The following is a 19,398-nucleotide window of genomic DNA, read 5'->3' on the forward strand; positions in this document are numbered from 1 at the left end:
TCCCTGTCCCACAAGAGGCTCACACTCTCAATCCCCATTTTACCATTGAGGTAACTGAGGCACAGAGAATAATAATAATTCTGGTATTTGTTAAGCACTCATTATGTGCCAAGCAGGTTCTAAACACTGGGGTAGATACAGGGTAATCAGGTTGTCCCACATGGGGCTCACAGTTTTAATTCCCATTTTCCAGATGAGGTAGCTGAGGCACAGAGAAGTGAAGTGGCTTGCCCAAGGTCACACAGCAGACAAGTGGCGGAGCCGGGATCAGAACCCATGACCTCTGACTCCCAAGCCCGGGCTCTATAAACTAGGCCGTGCTGCTTCCCATTTATTGAGTGCCTACAGTACAGAGGGCTGCGGTGGGCACACATTCATTCAATAGTATTTATTGAGCACTTACTGCATGCAGAGCACTGTACTAAGCGTGTGAAGCTGTGGACCAAGTGCTTGGGTGAGATTGGCAGTAGCAAGAAACGTAAATGTTCCTTGGTCTCAAAGAGCTTACAATCAGCCAATCAATAGTATTTATTAAGCATAAATATGTTGCCAACTTGTACTTCCCAAGCGCTTAGTACAGTGCTCTGCGCACAGTAAGCGCTCAATAAATACGATTGATGATTGAGCACTTACTGTGTGAAAAGCACTGGACTAAACTCTTGAGAGAGGACAGTAGACTGTAAGTTCGTTGTGGTCAGGGAATGTGTCTGTTTATTGTTCTATTTTACTCTCCCAAGTGCTTAGTCCAGTGCTCTGCACATGGTAAGCACTCAACAAATAATAATAATAATAACAATTGGCATTTGTTAAGCGCTTACTACGTGCAAAGCACTGTTCTAAGTGCTGGGGAGGTTACAAGGCGATCAGGTTGTCCCACGTGGGGCTCACAGTCTTAATCCCCATTTTACAGATGAGGTAACTGAGGCCCAGAGAAGCTAAGTGACGTGCCCAAGATCACACAGCAGACATGTGGCGGAGTCGGAATTCGAACCCATGACCTCTGACTCCAAAGCCCAGGCTCTTTCCACTGAGCCACGCTGCTTCTCAAATGTGACTGAATGGATGAATCTGATACTTCTGTTATATTTCTTTATATGAAAGTCCGTCTCCCCACTCTAGACTGGAAGCTTGTTTTGGGCTGGGAACGTGTCTACCCACTCTGTTACATTGTACTCTCCCAAGCGCTTAGTACAGTGCTCTGCACACAGTAAGCACTCAATAAATACATTTGACTGACAGTTTTCTCCTCTCCCAAGCTCTAGTACCATGCTCTGCACATAGTAAGCGCTCAGTAAAAACCATCGATTGATTGATAGAGCCCTGGCTTGAGAGTCAGAGAACCTGCTGTGTGACCTTGGGCAAGTCACATCACTTTTCTGTGCCTCAGTTCCCTCATCTGAAAAGTGGGGATTAAATCCTCTAAACTCCCCCTTAGACCGTGAGCCCCGTGTGGGATGAGAACTGGGTCTGACCTGATTATCTCGTCTCCAGCGCATAGTACAGTGCTCGGCACATAGTAAGCGCTTAAAGAGTACCTTGAAAAAAAAAGAAATCTTGAAAAAACAGAATTAAATCTAAGACCAAATGATCAAGTTTGATGCCGCTGAAGGGTCGGGTGCGAATCAGGGGAAGACTTCCTGGAGGAGGTGGGATTTGGGGGGGGCTTTGTGATTTGGGGGGCTCTCCTCCTCTCCATCCCCCCCGCCCTACCTCCTTCCCCTCCCCACGGCACTTGTATATATTTGTACAGATTTATTACTCTATTTATTTTACTTGTACATAGTTACTATTCTATTTATTTTGTTAATGGTGTGCATATAGCTTTAATTCTATTTGTTCTGATGATTTTGACACCTGTCTACATGTTTTGTTTTTATCTGTCTCCCCCTTCTAGACTGTGAGCCCGTTGTTGGGCAGGGACCGTCTCTATATGTTGCCGACTTGTACTTCCCAAGCGCTTAGCACAGTGCTCTGCACACAGTAAGCGCTCAATAAATACGATTGAATGAATGATGGGAAGGAGTGAGTGTCTTCGCCCGGGGGGTGGGGCTGAGTGATGAGGGATCTTCTAGACTGTGAGCCCGCTATTGGGTAGGGACCATCTCTATATGTTACCAACTTGTACTTCCCAAGCGCTTAGTACAGTGCTCTGCACACAGTAAGCGTGGCTCAGTGGGAACGAGCCCGGGCTTTGGAGTCGGAGGTCGTGGGTTCGAATCCCAGCTCCGCCACCTGTCTGCTGTGTGACCTTGGGCAAGTCACTTCACTTCTCTGAGCCTCAGTTCCCTCATCTGTAAAATGGGGATTGACTGTGAGCCCCACATGGGACAACCTGATCACCTTGTATCCCCCCCCCAGCACTTAGAACAGTGCTTTGCACATAGTAAGCACTTAACAAATGCCATTATTATTATTATTATTAATAAATACGATTGAATGAATGATGGGAGGGAGTGCTGGAGTCCACAGATATGACAGGGAATAAGGGTGAGTGAAGGGGTGGGGGAATGAGGAGGCGTGTGTGTGTATGTTGGGTAGGGACCGTCTCTATATGTTGCCAACTTGTACTTCCCGAGCGCTTAGTACAGTGCTCTGCACACAGTAAGCGCTCAATAAATATGATTGAATGAATGAATGTCGGAGAGAGAGAGTGAGAGAGAGACAGAGACAGAGCTGGGGAAAGGTGGCAGGACGTTTGCAATGTTGCATGTTGCATGTTGCATTGCACGTTGCAATGGCTCTGCACACAGTAAGTGCTCAATAAATACGATTGAATCAATGAATGAATGACAAATTGAGCTGACCAGAAAAACGCTTAGAATGTTTCTTCCACAGGGCAAATACATGGACATCGAGTTCAACTTCAAAGGCGATCCCTTGGGTGGCGTGATCAGCAACTGTGAGTATCCGCTTGGCCCCTGAAAAAACAGAGAAGCAGCAAGGCCCAGAGCCAACAACCCCGTCCTGGGCGTCAGAGGACCTGGGTTCTCATCCCGGCTCTGCCGTTTATCTGCCTTGGGCAAGTCCACTTCACTTCTCTGGGCCTCAGTTCCTTCCTCTGTAAATTGGGGGGTCAATACCAGTCCTCCCTCCACCCTGTTGTAGTTTTTGTGGTGTGTATTAAGCACTTACTGTGTGCCAGGAACTGTGTGGGGATTGAGACTGTTGAGATTGAGTGTTTTTTTTTAATGGTACTTGTAAACCACTTACTATGAGCCAGACACTGTACTAAGCGCTGGGGTGAATACAAGCAGATTGGGTTGGACACAGTCCCTTTCCCATGTCGGGCTTAAATTCTCAATAGTGGTAAGAACCTGGGCTTGGGTGTCAGAGGACGGGGGTTCTGATTCCGGCTCCGCCACTTATCATCATCATCATCATCAATCGTATTTATTGAGTGCTTACTGTGTGCAGAACACTGGACTAAGCGCCTGGGAAGTACAAGTTGGTAACATATAGAGACAGTCCCTATCATCATCAATCGTATTTATTGAGCGCTTACTATGTGCAGAGCACTGTACTAAGCGCTTGGGAAGTACAAGTTGGTAACATATAAAGACAGTCCCTACCCAGCAGTGGGCTCACAGTCTAAAAAACATATCTGCTGTGTGACCTTGGGCAAATCACTTCACTTCTCTGGGCCTCAGTTCCTTCATCTGTAAAATGGGGATTAAGACTGTGAGCCCCGTATGAGAGAGGGACTGTGTCCAACCTGATTACCTCGTATCTACATTAGCGCTTAGAACGGTGGTCGGCACCTAGTAAGCGCTTAACAAATACCATACTTCTTATTCTTAACGGAGCAGGATTCCACTTCCAGATGGTGATTGCGGATGTCCGAGGGGAAGAGAGCGGGATCCTGCTCTCAGACGGCGATTGTGTTCCCCGGGCACGGGGCGGGGCGGGGGGCTTCCTCTCCGACGGGGGCCGGGGGTCGGTCCTGCCTGTTCTGGTTTCTGAGAGACGAGGAAGAGCGCCGGGCTCAACGAGGAGCGTCCGGCCATGGGCACGAACGGTGCCCCGAGGGAGGGCCGGAGACCAGGCCGCAGCAGGCCGGACGGACAGACGCGGGCCATCGGGGAGGGCAGGGCCGGCGTTCCTGAACTGGGAAGGGGCGGCCGAGGCCAACGCGGAATCACTGGGCCCCAATCCCTCCTCCCTTCCCCACTCCCACAGAGGGCTGTGGTCCAGGACGAGCCGCGGCGGACACGTCTTTCCCCAGCAGGGGCCGAGTACGTCGAATCCGTTCCCACAGGAAGCGCGGGCCGCCGGAAATAGCTCAACACTCGGGGGGCTTGGACAGATTTAGGGGTCAGAGGGCCATCCGGGGTCACCCGGGGTCACGGAGGAAGGAGGAGAGATGCGCAGGAATGGCAGAGGGCTCCGGGGGGCTTCGTTAGGGTTGGCGGAAAAACTGAGCCCCCGACCATCCGAAGCGCTTGGGAGGGGACGATAGAACAGAGTTGGTAACAATAAATAATAATCATATGTAATAAGATATATTATTACTTAAATGCTTAGTATTTATCTGCTGTGTGACCTTGGGCAAATCACTTCTCTGGGCCTCAGTTCCTTCATCTGTAAAATGGGGATTAAGACTGTGAGCCCCATATAGTAATGGCATGTATTAAGCGCTTACTATGGGCAAAGCACTGTTCTAAGCGCTGGGGATCTTACAAGGTGATTAGGTTGTCCCACGGGGGGGCTCACAGTCTTCATCCCCATTTTACAGATGAGGGAACTGAGGCACAGAGAAGTGACTCGCCCAGAGTCACACAGCTGACAATTGGCAGAGCTGGGATTCGAACCCATGACCTCTGACTCCAAAGCCCGTGCTCTTTCCGCTGAGCCACGCTGCCCACTGTTGGGTAGGGACCGTCTCTATATATTGCCAACTTGTACTTCCCAAGCGCTTAGTATGGTGCTCTGCACACAGTAAGCGCTCAATAAATACGATTGATTGATTAGTGCTCAGCACACAGTAAGTGCTCAAGCCCCAGACTGAGCCCCTGCCTTACCTCCTTCTCCTCCCCACAGCACCTGTATATATGTTTGCACAGATTTATTACTCTAATTATTTTACTTGTACATATTTACTATTCTATTTATTTTATTTTGTTAATACGTTTTGTTTTGTTGTCTGTCTCTCCCTTCTAGACTGTGAACCCATTGTTGGGTAGGGACCGTCTCTGTATGTTGCCAACTTGTACTTCCCAAGTGCTTAGTACAGTGCTCTGTGCACAGTAAGCGCTCAAGAAATACGATTGAATGAATGAATGAATGAAAAAATACGATCAAAAGAATGACTAATAATGGTATTTGGTAAGCGCTTACCAGGCATGTTTCCCGCCCACGATAAGCTGGTGGTTTAGAGGGGGAGACAAACATGAATAGAAATAAATTTTGGATATGGACGTAAGTGCTGTGGGGCTGAGCGTGGGATGAATAAGGGGGGAAAAGCCAAATGAAAGTGTGATACACAAGGGAGTGGGAGAAGAGGAAATGAGGGCTTAGTTGTGCTTTTAATAAGGCTTGGAAGGTGGGGAGAGTAATAATAATAATAATAATAATGAAAATTATGGTATTTGTTAAACGCTTACTATGTGCAAAGCACTGTATTTTATCGTATTAACGATGGGGAAGATACAAGAGAATCAGGTCTCATGTGGAGGAGAGACAGGGATTGAAACCCCATTTTGCAGATGAGGAAAATGAGGCCCCGAGAAGTGAAGTAACTTGCCCAAGGTCACAGAGCGGACAAGTGGCGGAGTTGGAATTAGAATCCAGATCCTCTGACTTTTAGGCCCGGGGACTTTCTATTAGGCCACACTGCTTCTCTGCAGGGTGACCACTGAACCATCTTGGGTGAATGTTGCAGTGGGTTTCTAAACCAGCGCTTAGAACAGTGCTTTGCACATAGTAAGTGCTTAATAAATGCCATCATTATTATTATTATTAATGAGCTCATGAGGGGAGGGGGCTGGAAAGAGGATTGGAAAAGGAGCCACTCAGTGGGGTGAAACGGAGGAGGAGTTTGTCACTCAGTGTGAGCTTGTTGTGAGCGGGGTGTTTCTGTTGTTAAATTGTACTTTCCCAAGCGCGTAGTACAATGGTTTGCACGTAGTAAGTGCTCAGTAAGTACAATTGAATGAAAGAAAGGCTTTCCTTGGTGGCGGAAAGTCCAACTTGAAGAGATGGCTCAGATACTGATTGAGGAGGGAGTGAAATTGTGGTGTGCAAGTTTGTGCGTGTGTGTAATAATAATTGTAGTATTTATTAAGGGCTTACTGTGTGGCAGGCATTGTACTAAGGGCTGGGGTGGATAAAAGCAAATGGGGTTGGACACAGTCCCCGTCCCCCATGAGGCTCACAGTCTCAATCCTCATTTTACAGACGAGGGAACTGAGGTCTAGTGAAGTGACTTGGAACTTAAGAAGCAGCGTGGCTCAGTGGGAAAGAGCCCGGGCTTTGGAGTCAGAGGTCATGGGTTCAAATCCCTGCTCTGCCACCTGTCAGCTGTGTGACTTTGGGCAAGTCACTTCACTTCTCTGTGCCTCAGTTCCCTCATCTGTAAAATGGGGGGTAAGACTGTGAGCCCCACGTGGGACAACCTCGTCACCTTGTATCCCCCCAGTGCTTAGAACAGTGCTTTGCACATAGTAAGCGCTTAGTAAATGCCATTATTATTATTAAGTGACTTGCCCAAGATCACATAGCAGAAAAGTGGCGGAGTCAGGATTAGAACCCTCCTCCTTCTGAATCCCAGGCCCGGGCTCTAGCCACCACGCCAGTACACGCATGTATCATCATCATCATCATCCATCGTATTTATTGAGCGCTTACTATGTGCAGAGCACTGTCCTAAGCGCTTGGGAAGTACAAATTGGCAACATACAGAGACAGTTCCTACCCAACAGTGGGCTCACAGTCTAAAAGGGGAAGACAGAGAACAAAACCAAACAGAGTAACAAAAGAAAATAAATAGGATAGATATGTACAAGTAAAATAAATAAATAAATAAATAGAGTAATAAATATGTACAAACATATATACATATACATGCATGTACTCATGTGAGGGCGGCTAGCTGGCCAGCCAGTTGCCAGTCCGAGGAGCCGGGCGCGTCTGTCCAGGAGAACGGCCTAACTAGAGTCCTGGGCCGGCCGGCCGGCTGGCTGGGAGACCCCTCAAATCCCGCAACCAGTCCGGCCGGCGGTGGGCAAGTTGGGAGGAATCTCAGAAGCATCCATCACTACAGAAGCAACATGGCCCGGTGGCTAGAGCGTGGCTCCACCACTTGCCTGCTGTGTCATCTTGGGCGAGTCACTTCATTTCCCTCTGCCTCGTCCGTAAAATGGGAATTAATAATGATGATGGTACTTGTTAATAATAATAATGTTGGCATTTGTTAAGCGCTTACTATGTGCAAAGCACTGTTCTAAGCGCTGGGGAGGATACAGGGTGATCAGGTTGTCCCCCTTGGGGCTCACGGTCTCAATCCCCATTTTACAGATGAGGTAACTGAGGCCCAGAGAAGTGAAGTGACTTGCCCAAAGTCACACAGCTTACAGTTGGCGGAGCTGGGATTTGAACCCATGACCTCTGACTCCAAAGCCCGGGCCCTTTCCAGTGAGCCACGCTGCTTCTCTAAGCGCTTACTGTGTGCCAAGCACAGTTCTGAGCACTGAATCAATCAATCAATCAATCAATCGTATTTATTGAGCGCTTACTGTGTGCAGAGCGCTGTACTAAGCGCTTGGGAAGTACCAGTTGGCAACATATATTCAGTTGGCACTGAAGAGCAAGAGCCCCATGTGGGACGGGCCGTGTCCAACCTAATTTGCCTGTATTCCCCCCACGGTGCTTAGTACGGTACCTGGCTCGTAATAAATGCTTAACAAGTACCACAATTATTATTATTATAAATTATATATAGATATGTATATCTATATATAGATAGATAGACCTTGGGCAAGATATATATATAATATATATTATAAATTATATATCAATTATAAATAGAGAAGCAGCATGGCTCAGTGGAAAGAGCATGGGCTTTGGAGTTAGGGGTCATGGGTTCAAATTCCAGCTCTGCCGATTGTCAGCCATGTGACTTTGGGCAACTCTCTTAATAATAATAATAATAATGGCATTTGTTAAGCGCTTACTATGTGCAAAGCACTGTTCTAAGTGCTGGGGGGGGATACAAGGTGATCAAGTTGTCCCACGTGGGGCTCACAGTCTTAATCACCATTTTTACAGATGAGGGAACTGAGGCTCAGAGAAGTTAAGTGACTTGCCTAAGGTCACACAGCAGACTTGTGGTAGAGCCGGGATTTGAACCCCTGACCTCTGACTCCAAAGCCTGGGCTCTTTCTACTGAGCCACGCTGCTTCTCTAATAATGTTGGTATTTCTTAAGCACTTACTATGTGCCAAGCACTGTTCTAAGCACTGGGGAGGATACAAGGTAATCAGGTTGTCCCACATGGGGCTCACAGACTTCATCCCCATTTTACAGATGAGGTAACTGAGGCACAGAGAAGTGAAGTGACTTGCCCAAAGTCACATAGCTGACAATTGGCAGAGCTGGGATTTGAACCCATGACCTCTGACTCTCAAGCCCGTGCTCTTTCCATTGAGCCACGCTGCTTCATCATCATCATCATCATCATCAATCGTATTTATTGAGCGCTTACTATGTGCAGAGCACTGTACTAAGCGCTAAGTGCTTCTCTAATGAACTTCTTAACTTCTCTGTGCCTCAGTTCCCTCATCTGTAAAATGGGGATTAAGACTGTGAGCCCCCCGTGGGACAACCTGATCTCCTTGTAACCTCCCCAGTGCTTAGAACAGTGCTTGGCACATAGTAAGCGCTTAATAAATGCCATTATCATTATTATTATTATTATTATTATTATTATTATTATTATTATTATTAGAGCCTTCCCTATAGTAGTGAATTCATGAGTCTCACAGGCCTTCTGGAATCAGTAGGGCCGAGCTGAGAACAGCAGAATTAGGCCCAGGATTTCGGGAGGGAGACGTCTGAGACGGCGGTCTCGTCGGGGACTTAATTCAGATTAGTGGTGCAGAAAGAATTGCAAGTTGCCGGTTTGGGGGAGATTCACCCCTTCTCTAACCCAGGTAGCAGAAGTTGCTCGACCTAGGGGAAAAATCCCGGACCTGAGAGTCAAAGGACCTGGGTTCTAATCCTGGCTCCACCCTTTGCCTGATGTGTGACCGTGGGCAAGTCACTTCACTTTTCTGCGCCTCAGTTTCTTCATCTGTAAACTGGTGATTCAGTGCCCGTTCTCCCTCCCACTTAAACTGTGTGTGGGTCATTCATTCATTTAGTCATTCATTTATTGAGCGCTTACTGCGTGCAGAGCACTGGAAAAAGCGTTTGGGAAGTACAAGTCGGCAACATATAGAGACGGTCCCTACCCAACAACAGGCTCACAGTCTAGAAGCAGCGTGGCTTAGAGGAAAGAGCACGGCCTTGGGAGTCAGAGGTCGTGGGTTCAAATTCCGACTCCGCCGCGTGTTTGCTGTGTGACTCTGGGCAAGTCACTTAACTTCTCTAAGCCTCAGCTACCTCATCTGTAAAATGGGGATGAAGACTATGAGCCCCATGTGGGTCAACCTGATCACCTTGTATCCTCCCCAGCGCTTAGAACAGTGCTTTGCACATAGTAAGCGCTTAACAAATGCCATCATTATTATTATTATTAGAAGGGGGTGAGCTACACCAGTGCTTAGTACAGTGCACCTAGTAAGCACTTAACAAATGCCATAATTATCACTGTTATCATCATTATTATTATTGTTATAATTAACACTCACCGAGGGGGAGAGGGAAGAGATGGGGAAGAGAGAGGGAGGGAAAGAGGAGAAAGAAGGGAGATTGGAGAGGAGGGAAGAGAGAGAGGGACAGAGAAAGAATGACTGTGTTTTAACAACCAAGTAAGAATTGGAGTCTTGTGGGAGTTTCTGAATTCTCTAAAAATGGAATAAAGAAATGGTAATAATAATTAAGCACTTTGTTTCAAACATCATCATCAATCGTATTTATTGAGCGCTTACTGTGTGCAGAGCACTGTACTAAGCGCTTGGAAAGTACAAGTTGGCAACATGTAGAGATAGTCCCTACTCAACAGTGGGCTCACAGTCTAAAAGGGGGAGACAGAGAACAAAACCAAACATACTAACAAAATAAAATAAATAGAATAGATATGTACAAGTAAAATAAATAAATAAATAGAATAACAAATATGTACAAACATATATACATATATACAGGTGCTGTGGGGAAGGGAAGGAGCTAAGATGGGGGGGATGGAGAGGGGGACGAGGGGGAGAGGAAGGAAAGGGCTCAGTCTGGGAAGGCCTCCAAAAATAATTAATAATAATAATGACATTTGTTAAGCACACTGGGGAAGATACAAGACAGTCAGGTTGGATACAGTCCCTGTCCCGCATGGGGCTCACAATCGAAGGAGGAGGAGGAACAGGTATTGAATCCCCATTTTACAGATGAGGGAACAGAGGAACAGAAAAGTTATGTAACTTGCCCAAGGTCACACAGCAGGCCCAGGGAAACAGCGTGGCCTAGTGGAAAACATCCGGGCTTGGAAGTCAGAAGAACTGAGTTCTAATTCTGGTTCTGCCTCATGCCTGCTAGGTGACCTTGGATAAATCGCTTAATTTATCTGGGCCTCAGTTCCCTCATTGGTAAAATGGGGATTCAGTACTTGTCTTCCCTCTTAGGCTGTGAGCTCCATGTGGGACCTGATTATCCTGTGTCTGCCCCGATGCTTAGTACAGTGCTGGGCACATAGTAAGCACCTTTTAGACTGTGAGCCCACTGTTGGGTAGGGACTGTCTCTATATGTTGCCAACTTATACTTCCCAAGCGCTTAGTACAGTGCTCTGCACACAGTAAGCGCTCAATAAATACGATTGATTGATTAAGAAATATTATTATTGTTATTCCGTGGCAGAGCCGGGATTAGAACCCAGGTCCTCTGAATCCCAGGGCTGGGCTCTTTCCACTGGGCAGGGCTGCTTCAAAGGTTGAGTTTTGTGGGGAGTGCCAGGTGTGTAGTAAAATGTTCTGTCTGGAGAGATTTCCTGAATGAGGCATTTCCCAAGCTTTTGTCCTGGGGCCATCTGGCCTGGCTGTTTTGTGCACATTTTGTGCATATTTTGGCACAGTGAAACCCCTGGCTTTCCCAACCGGGCTAAAAATACAGGGAAGTTTTCCCTTGAGGAACTTCTAAAGGAGAAGCAGGAAACGTGGAGTTCGCGTGGAAACTGGCTTCAGCCAAGTGACTCACACAGCTGGGTTTGCACTGCTTAATCTGCAGCCTGCCCTGAGTGGTCATGGACTCTCCCAAGCGCTCAGTACAGTGCCCGGTACGCGGTAAGCGCTCAGTAAAGACCCTCGATTGATCCCACCGCACCGATATAAACAGGGTCTGAGCAGTGCAAATCCGAGTGCTCTGTTGGAGGGGGGAAGTTTCTTGTGGGCGTGGAACACATCCCACGTTGCCGCCACCCTCTCCTAAGTGTTTAACACAATGCGTTGCTCCCAATGGGCGCTCTGTACAGATTACCACAGTTGTTACTCTGAGTTGCATCCATACTTGTGAGGCCAAGGTTTTTTTTAGCCCCCTGAGTGTGCTTATTCTCTCTGGACTGTAAGCTTGTTTTTTTTTTTTTTTTTTTTTGTGTGTGTGTGTGTGTGTGTGTGTTGTTTTAGTGGTATTTATTAAACACTTACTATGTGTCAAGCACTGTTCTAAGCATTGAGGTAGATACAAGTTTATCAGGTTGGATACAGTCCATGTCCTAAATGGGGCTCATATTCTAAATAGGAGGGAATAGGATTGAATCCCCATTTTACGGTTAAGGAAACTGAGGCCCAGAGAAGTGAAGTGACTTGCCCAAGGTCACGCCGCAAGCAGTTGGCAGAGCTGGGATAAGAACCCAGGCCTTCGGATGCCCGGGCTTTTTCTACTGGGCCACTTTGCTTCTCTTGTGGGCAGGGAGCATTCATTCAATCATATTTATTGAGCGCTTACTGCGTGCAGAGCACTGTACTGAGCGCTTGGGAAGCACAAGTTGGCAACGTATAGAGACGGTCCCTACCCAACAACGGGCTCACAGTCTAGAAGGATGTCTATCAACTCTGCTGTATCGCCCTTTCCAAAGTGCTTAGTACAGTACTCCGCACACAGTAAGTGCTCAGTAAATACTACTGATTTTTCTTCTGGATCCAGGGATTGTTTCAAGTGTAGTGTGATGAGCTGAGCAGCTAGTAAGAGGTCCTGGGCTTCCAATATGGCCGGGTGGAAGGGGCATGAGCTGTGAACCCCTAGACTGGAAGCTCACTGTGGGCAGGGAATGTGTCTGTTTATTGTTTTATTTTTCTCTCCCTAGCACTTAGTACAGTGCTCTGCACACAGTAAGCACCTGTATAATACGATTGACTGACTGACTGTAAGCTCATAGTGGCCAGGGAATATGTCTGTTTACCGTTGTGTACTCTCTCAAGTGCTTAGTACAGTGCTCTGCACACAGTAAGCACCCGTAAATACGATTGGCTGACTGACTGTAAGCTCGTAGTGGCCAGGGAATATGTCTGTTTATCGTTGTGTACTCTCTCAAGTGCTTAGTACAGTGCTCTGCACACAGTAAGTGCTCAATAAAGATGACTGAAGCGGGAGATCCGGTTCTACCTAACCGGCCTGCCGCTCTGTGACCTCGGGCAAGTCCCGGAACCTCTCTGGGCCTCAGTTTCCTCGTCTGTAAAATGGGGATAGAGGCCCCCTCCCCCGCCGCCGTGCCTCCCTCTCAGGCGGTGAGCCCCGCGTGGGACGGGGACCGTATCCGATCTCCCGCGGAGTGAGCCGACGAGGGATTCTTGTGGTGCAGATCTCCTGGAGAAATCCCGCGTGGTGAAGCAGCCCAGGGCCGAACGGAACTTCCACATTTTCTACCAGCTCCTCTCGGGGGCTTCGGAAGAATTGCTCAGTAAGTGCCCCCCGGAGACCCAGCCCCTAGACCCCGGACCCCAGATCCAGCTCCCAGCCCCAGGCATGAGAGGGGGCTGCCTGCCCCCGAGAAATACAACAGAGTTGATAGACACGTTCCCTGCCCACAAGAGAAGCAGTGGAAAGAGCATGGGCCATGGGTTCAAATCCCGGCTGCACCAATTGTCAGCTGTGTGACTTTGGGCAAGTCTCTGGGCCTCAGTTCCCTCATCTGCAAAATGGGGATTAAGACTGGGAGCCCCCCGTGGCACAACATGATCACCTTGTAACCTCCCCAGCGCTTAGAACGGTGCTTTGCACGTAGTAAGCGCTTAATAAATGCCATCATCATTATTATTATTATTATCTCCCTCCTGCCCCCCTCAGTGGAGTGAAGGGCTCCCGCTTTGCCCGTCGCGGGCTCCCGGGGAAGGGGACGGGGGCGTGGAGAAAGCGTGTCCAAGTGAGGGGATTTTGGGGGGCCGCGTAAGGTAAACTGCACCTGGAGCGCGACATTAGCATCTACAACTACCTGAACCTGGACTCGGCCAGCGTGGACGGCGTGGACGACGCGGCCAACTTCCGGACTGTCAGGGTGAGTTGGGACCGGGGGGTGGAAGGTGGGAGAGCGACCCTGCCCCACTCGCTGAATCCTGGTGGTTCCTCCTCCTCCACAACGTCTCCAAAATCCACCTCTTCCTCTCCATCCACCTGCCACCCCGCTGCTCTACGCTCTTCTATCCCGCCTTGACTCCTCCATCAGCCTCCTCACTGACCTCCCTGCCTCCCGTCTCTCCCCACTCCAATTCATACCTCACTCTGCTGCCCAGAGCATTTTTCTGCAAAAGCCGTCAGGCTCAGTTTCCCCCCTCCTCAAGAGCCTCCATCAGTTGCCCACCCACCTCTGCATCAAACAGAAACTCCTCACCATCGCCTTTAAAGCAGTCCATCCCCTTCCCCCTCATTCATTCATTCAATCGTTTTTATTGAGCACTTACTGTGTGCAGAGCACTGTACTAAGCGCTTGGGAAGTCCAAGTCGGCAACATATAGAGACGGTCCCCACCCAACGACGGGCTCACAGTCTAGAAGGGGGAGACACTGTACTAAGCACTTGGGAGGGTAGACTGTGAGCCCACTGTTGGGTAGGGACTGTCTCTATATGTTGCCAACTTGTACTTCCCAAGCGCTTAGTACAGTGCTCTGCACACAGTAAGCGCTCAATAAATACGATCGATGATGATGAGGGTACAGTACAACAGAATTGGCCAACGTTCACTGCCCACAATGAGCTTTCAGTCTAGAAGGGGAAAACCTTCCCCCCCAGGGAAAGAAGCCGCGTGGCATAGTGGATAGAGCCCAGGCGTGGGATTCAGTAGGTCATGAGTTCTAATCCCAGCTCCATCACTTGTCTGCTGTGTGACATTGGGCAAGTCACTTCACTCCTCTGCCTCAGTTACCTCATCTGTAAAATGGGGAAATCTGATTTGCTTGTAACCACCCCAGCGCTTAATAAGTGCATGTTTGGTTTTGTTCTCTGTCTCCCCCTTTTAGACTGTGAGCCCACTGCTGGGTAGGGACTGTCTCTATATGTTACCAACTTGGACTTCCCAAGCGCTTAGTACAGTGCTCTGCACACAGTAAGCGCTCAATAAATACGATTGGTGATGATGATGGCACATAGTGCTTAACAAATACCACGGTTATTATTATTATTATAACTCTCCCCACCTTCACAGCCTTATTAAGAGGACATCTCGTCCAGGAAGCCTGATTCACCTAGTAATAGTAATAATAATAATAATGGCATTTTATTAAATGCTTACTACGTGCAAAGCACTGTTCTAAGCACTGGGGAGGTTACAAGGTGATCGGTTGTCCCATGGGGGGCTCACAGTCTTAATCCCCATTTTACAGATGAGGTAACTGAGGCACAGAGAAGTTAAGTGACTTGCCCAAAGTCACATAGCTGACAGTTGGCAGAGCCGGGATTTGAACTCTTGACCTCTGACACCAAAGTCCGTGCTCTTTTCCACTGAGCCACGCTGCTTCTCCATAGTAGACACTCTTTACACCCTCAAGGAGTTGAGAGTCAGGGATTTATAAAAGTTGTTTTTGAAGGTCATTTGCCATTGCTGCTTTTGCCCTCTCTGAACCCCTTAGGCACTGATATTCACCCGACCCGACAATTCTTATAATAATAATAATAATAATAATGGCATTTATTAAGCGCTTACTATGTGCCAAGCACTGTTCTAAGCACTGGGGAGGTTACAAGATGATCAGGTTGTCCCAGGGGGGCTCACAATCTTCATCCCTCTTCAATCTTCAATCTTCTCTGTCTCCCCCTTCTCGACTGTGAGCCCACTGTTGGGTAGGGACTGTCTCTATATGTTGCCAACGTGTACTTCCCAAGTGCTTAGTACAGTGCTCTGCACACAGTAAGCGCCCAATGAATACGATTGATTGATTGATTGATCCCCATTTTACAGATGAGGTAACTGAGGCACAGAGAAGTTAAGTGACTATGTAAATCAATCAATCCATCAATCATATTTATTGAGCGCTTACTGTGTGCAGAGCACTGTACTAAGCGCTTGGGAAGTACAAGTTGGCAACATATAGAGACAGTCCCTACCCAACAGTGGGGTCACAGTCTAAATAGTCTAAATAGTCTAAACAGTGGTAAATATCCACATGCTACCATTTCCCCAACCATAATTTATTTCAGTCCCTGTCTCCCCAGTAAGCGCTCAATGAATATGATTGATTGATTGATTGATTGATCCCCATTTTACAGATGAGGTAACTGAGGCACAGAGAAGTTAAGTGACTGTGTAAATCAATCAATCAATCAATCATATTTATTGAGCGCTTACTGTGTGCAGAGCACTGTACTAAGCGCTTGGGAAGTACAAGTTGGCAACATATAGAGACAGTCCCTACCCAACAGTGCTCACAGTCTAAATAGTCTAAATAGTCTAAACAGTGGTAAATATCCACATGCTACCATTTCCCCAGCCCGGGCTTTGGAGTCAGAGGTCATGGGTTCAAATCCCCGCTCTGCCCATTGTCAGCTGTGTGACTTTGGGCAAGTCACTTCACTTCTCTGTGCCTCGGTTACCTCATCTGTAAAATGGGGATTAAGACTGTGAGCCCCACGTGGGATAACCTGATCACCTTGTAACCTCCCCAGCGCTTAGAACAGTGCTTTGCACATAGTAAGCGCTTAATAAATGCCATTATTATTATTATTATTATTATTATTATTATTATTATTATTATTATTATTATTATTATTTCAGTGCCTGTCTCCCCCAGTAAACTCCTTGTGGGCAGGGAGCTGTGTTGTATTGTACTCTCCCAAGAGCTTGGTTCTGTGCTCTGCACGTGGAAAGCGTTCCATCACCATCATCATCAATCGTATTTATTGAGTGCTTACTATGTGCAGAGCACTGTACTAAGCGCTTGGGAAGTCCAAATTGGCAACATATAGAGACAGTCCCTACCCAACAGTGGGCTCACAGTCTGAAAGTTCCATAAATAGCGTCGATTGCTTGATCGTTTGATTGAACCAACGGGTGGGCATCTCTCCCCGGGCCACTTTTGTGGCTCCTTTTCACGGGCCGGTGATGCTTTTTGGCTTCCTAGAATGCGATGCAGATCGTGGGCTTCCTGGACCAGGAGACTCAGTCGGTCTTGGAGGTGGTGGCTGCCGTTCTGAAACTGGGGAACATCGAGTTCAAGCCGGAGTCGCGAATGAACGGTCTGGATGAGAGCAAAATCAAGGACAAAAATGGTAGGGGCCTTGGGGGGTCTGAAGTCTTGGGGGTCTTGGGGTGTGGGGGCCTGGGGGGGGGGGGGTCTCTTTGCTCTCCATACAGTCCCACCCCTTGGAAGCAGCTCAGCCTAGCAGAAAGCGCTTAGTACAGTGCTCTGCACACGGTAAGCGCTCAATAAATGCGATTGATTGATTGAAAGCGCCCAGTCAGTCCGTCAATCATATTTATTGAGCGCTTACCGTGTGCAGAGCACTGTACTAAGCGCTTGGGAAGTCCAAGTTGGCAGCATATAGAGACAGTCCCTACCCAACAGTGGGCTCACAGTCTAAAAGACTCTCAGGCCTGGGAGTCAAAGGACCTGGATTCTAATCCCGGTTCTACCAGTTGCAGCGTGGCTCAGTGGAAAGGGCCCGGGCTTTGGAGTCAGAGGTCGTGGGTTCAAATCCCGCCTACGCCAATTGGCAGCTGTGTGACTTTGGGTAAGTCACTTCACTTCCCTGGGCCTCGGTAACCTCATCTGGAAAATGGGGATGAAGACTGTGAGCCCCACTTGGAACAACCTGATGACCTTGTATCTACCCCGGTGCTTAGAACAGTGCTTGGCACGTAGTAAGCGCTTAACAAATACCATCATTATTATTATTAAGGGGCGTCTCTCCTGAGGTTGGGCAGTGGCAAGGAGAGGACATGGAGTCGGGAATGTTCAGCCCGTGCTGCCCTGCCCGGCTCCGGTAGCTCCCGGGGCTCTGGGCTCCGTGGGGCCGGCATCCGGCCTGGGGTCCATATGGAATGGGTCAAGGTGGTGAGGCCGGGAGGGATCAGCGGGGGCAGCCGGGAAAGGGGGAAGGATCATCACTCCCGGCCTTGTCTCACCAGAGCTGAAGGAAATCTGCGAGCTGACCGGGATCGACCAGGCGGTCCTGGAACGGGCCTTCAGCTTCCGGACGGTTGAGGCCAAGCAGGAGAAAGTAGCCACCACCCTCAACGTGGCCCAGGTAACCCCCGGGTGGAGGCCAGGTTGCGACGGAGGCCGGCCTCACCGCACGGCATCTCCCCGGCCCCGGCAGGCGGGAGGCTCGGACACAGCTCCCGAGAAGCAGTGATGCCTAGCGGAAAGATCCTGGGCTTGCCCGTCGGAGAACCTGAGTTCTCATCCTGGCTCGGCCACTCATCTGCTGGGTGACCTTGGGCAAGTCACTTCGCTGCTCTGAGCATCAGTTCTCCTGCTTGCCCTCCTACTTAGTCAGTGAGTCCGATGCAGGACAGGGGAGGTGTCCTACCTAATTAGCTTGTATCTACCCCAGAGCTTATCCTATCCCGTCTGGACTCTCATCCTATCCCGTCTGGACTACTGCACCAGCCTTCTCTCTGATCTCCCATCCTCGTGTCTCTCTCCACTTCAATCCATACTTCATGCTGCTGCCCAGATTATCTTTGTCCAGAAATGCTCTGGGCATATTACTCCCCTCCTCAAAAACCTCCAGTGGCTACCAATCAATCTGCACATCAGGCAGAAACTCCTCACCCTGGGCTTCAAGGCTGTCCATCATCTCGCCCCCTCCTACCTCACCTCCCTTCTCTCCTTCTACTGCCCAGCCCACACCCTCCGCTCCTCCACCGCTAATCTCCTCACCGTACCTCATTCTCGCCTGTCCCACCATCGACCCCCGGCCCACGTCATCCCCCGGGCCTGGAATGCCCTCCCTCTGCCCATCCGCCAAGCTCGCTCTCTTCCTCCCTTCAAGGCCCTACTGAGAGCTCACCTCCTCCAGGAGGCCTTCCCAGACTGAGCCCCTTCCTTCCTCTCCCCCTCGTCCCCCTCTCCATCCCCCCCATCTTGCCTCCTTCCCTTCCCCACAGCACCTGTATATATGTATATATGGTTGTACATATTTATTACTCTATTTATTTATTTATTTTACTTGTACATATCTATCCTATTTATTTTATTTTGTTAGTATGTTTGGTTTTGTTCTCTGTCTCCCCCTTTTAGACTGTGAGCCCACTGTTGGGTAGGGACTGTCTCTATATGTTGCCAATTTGTACTTCCCAAGCGCTTAGTACAGTGCTCTGCACATAGTATGTGCTCAATAAATACGATTGATGATGATGATGATGATGGCACCTAGTACGCACTTAACAAATACCATTAGGAAAAGAGCCCTGCCCGCAGCGGCTTGTCTAAACCGGCCCCCATTTAAATCCAGGACAGGGATCCTGTCTGTCAAGTCTGTTGTATTGGACTCTCCCAAGCACTTAGTTAAGTGGTCTGCACCTAGCAAGCACTCAATAAATGCCACTAATTGATTGATCCGCATAGTATTATATCAAATGTGGCCCAGTTTTCAGCAGGCCACAGCAGAACGAAACACATTGGTCATTTTATCGTACAAAGCCAGGCCTCCTGTCACATCTCTCTGTTCCTGTTGACCCCCGGATAGAATGGAAACCGATGCCCAACTGACAGTTGTCGTTTCCCCGATGTTGTTTGCTATAAAGTCTGTCGGTCGAGCCAGTGTTCTGAGCACCTGCTGTGTGCGGAGCACTGTACCGAGCACCTGGGAGCAGTTCCCATGGCCTC

At 48.7% G+C, this 19,398-nt stretch overlaps 1 protein-coding gene across 1 annotated transcript in view; it reads left to right on the top strand.

Annotated features, from left to right (window-relative positions):
- MYO1B (myosin IB) overlaps nt 1–19,398 on the top strand; it is a 133,100-nt gene that overhangs the window by 67,900 nt on the left and 45,802 nt on the right. The window contains exons 7-11 of the mRNA XM_038749280.1: nt 2,836–2,899; nt 12,939–13,037; nt 13,528–13,631; nt 16,687–16,834; nt 17,694–17,812. Coding sequence (XP_038605208.1) covers nt 2,836–2,899; nt 12,939–13,037; nt 13,528–13,631; nt 16,687–16,834; nt 17,694–17,812 — 534 coding nt within the window. The remainder of the gene's footprint in view (nt 1–2,835; nt 2,900–12,938; nt 13,038–13,527; nt 13,632–16,686; nt 16,835–17,693; nt 17,813–19,398) is intronic.

Source organism: Tachyglossus aculeatus, chromosome 7 (assembly GCF_015852505.1).
Source record: "Tachyglossus aculeatus isolate mTacAcu1 chromosome 7, mTacAcu1.pri, whole genome shotgun sequence".
Taxonomy (NCBI): Eukaryota; Metazoa; Chordata; class Mammalia; order Monotremata; family Tachyglossidae; genus Tachyglossus; species Tachyglossus aculeatus.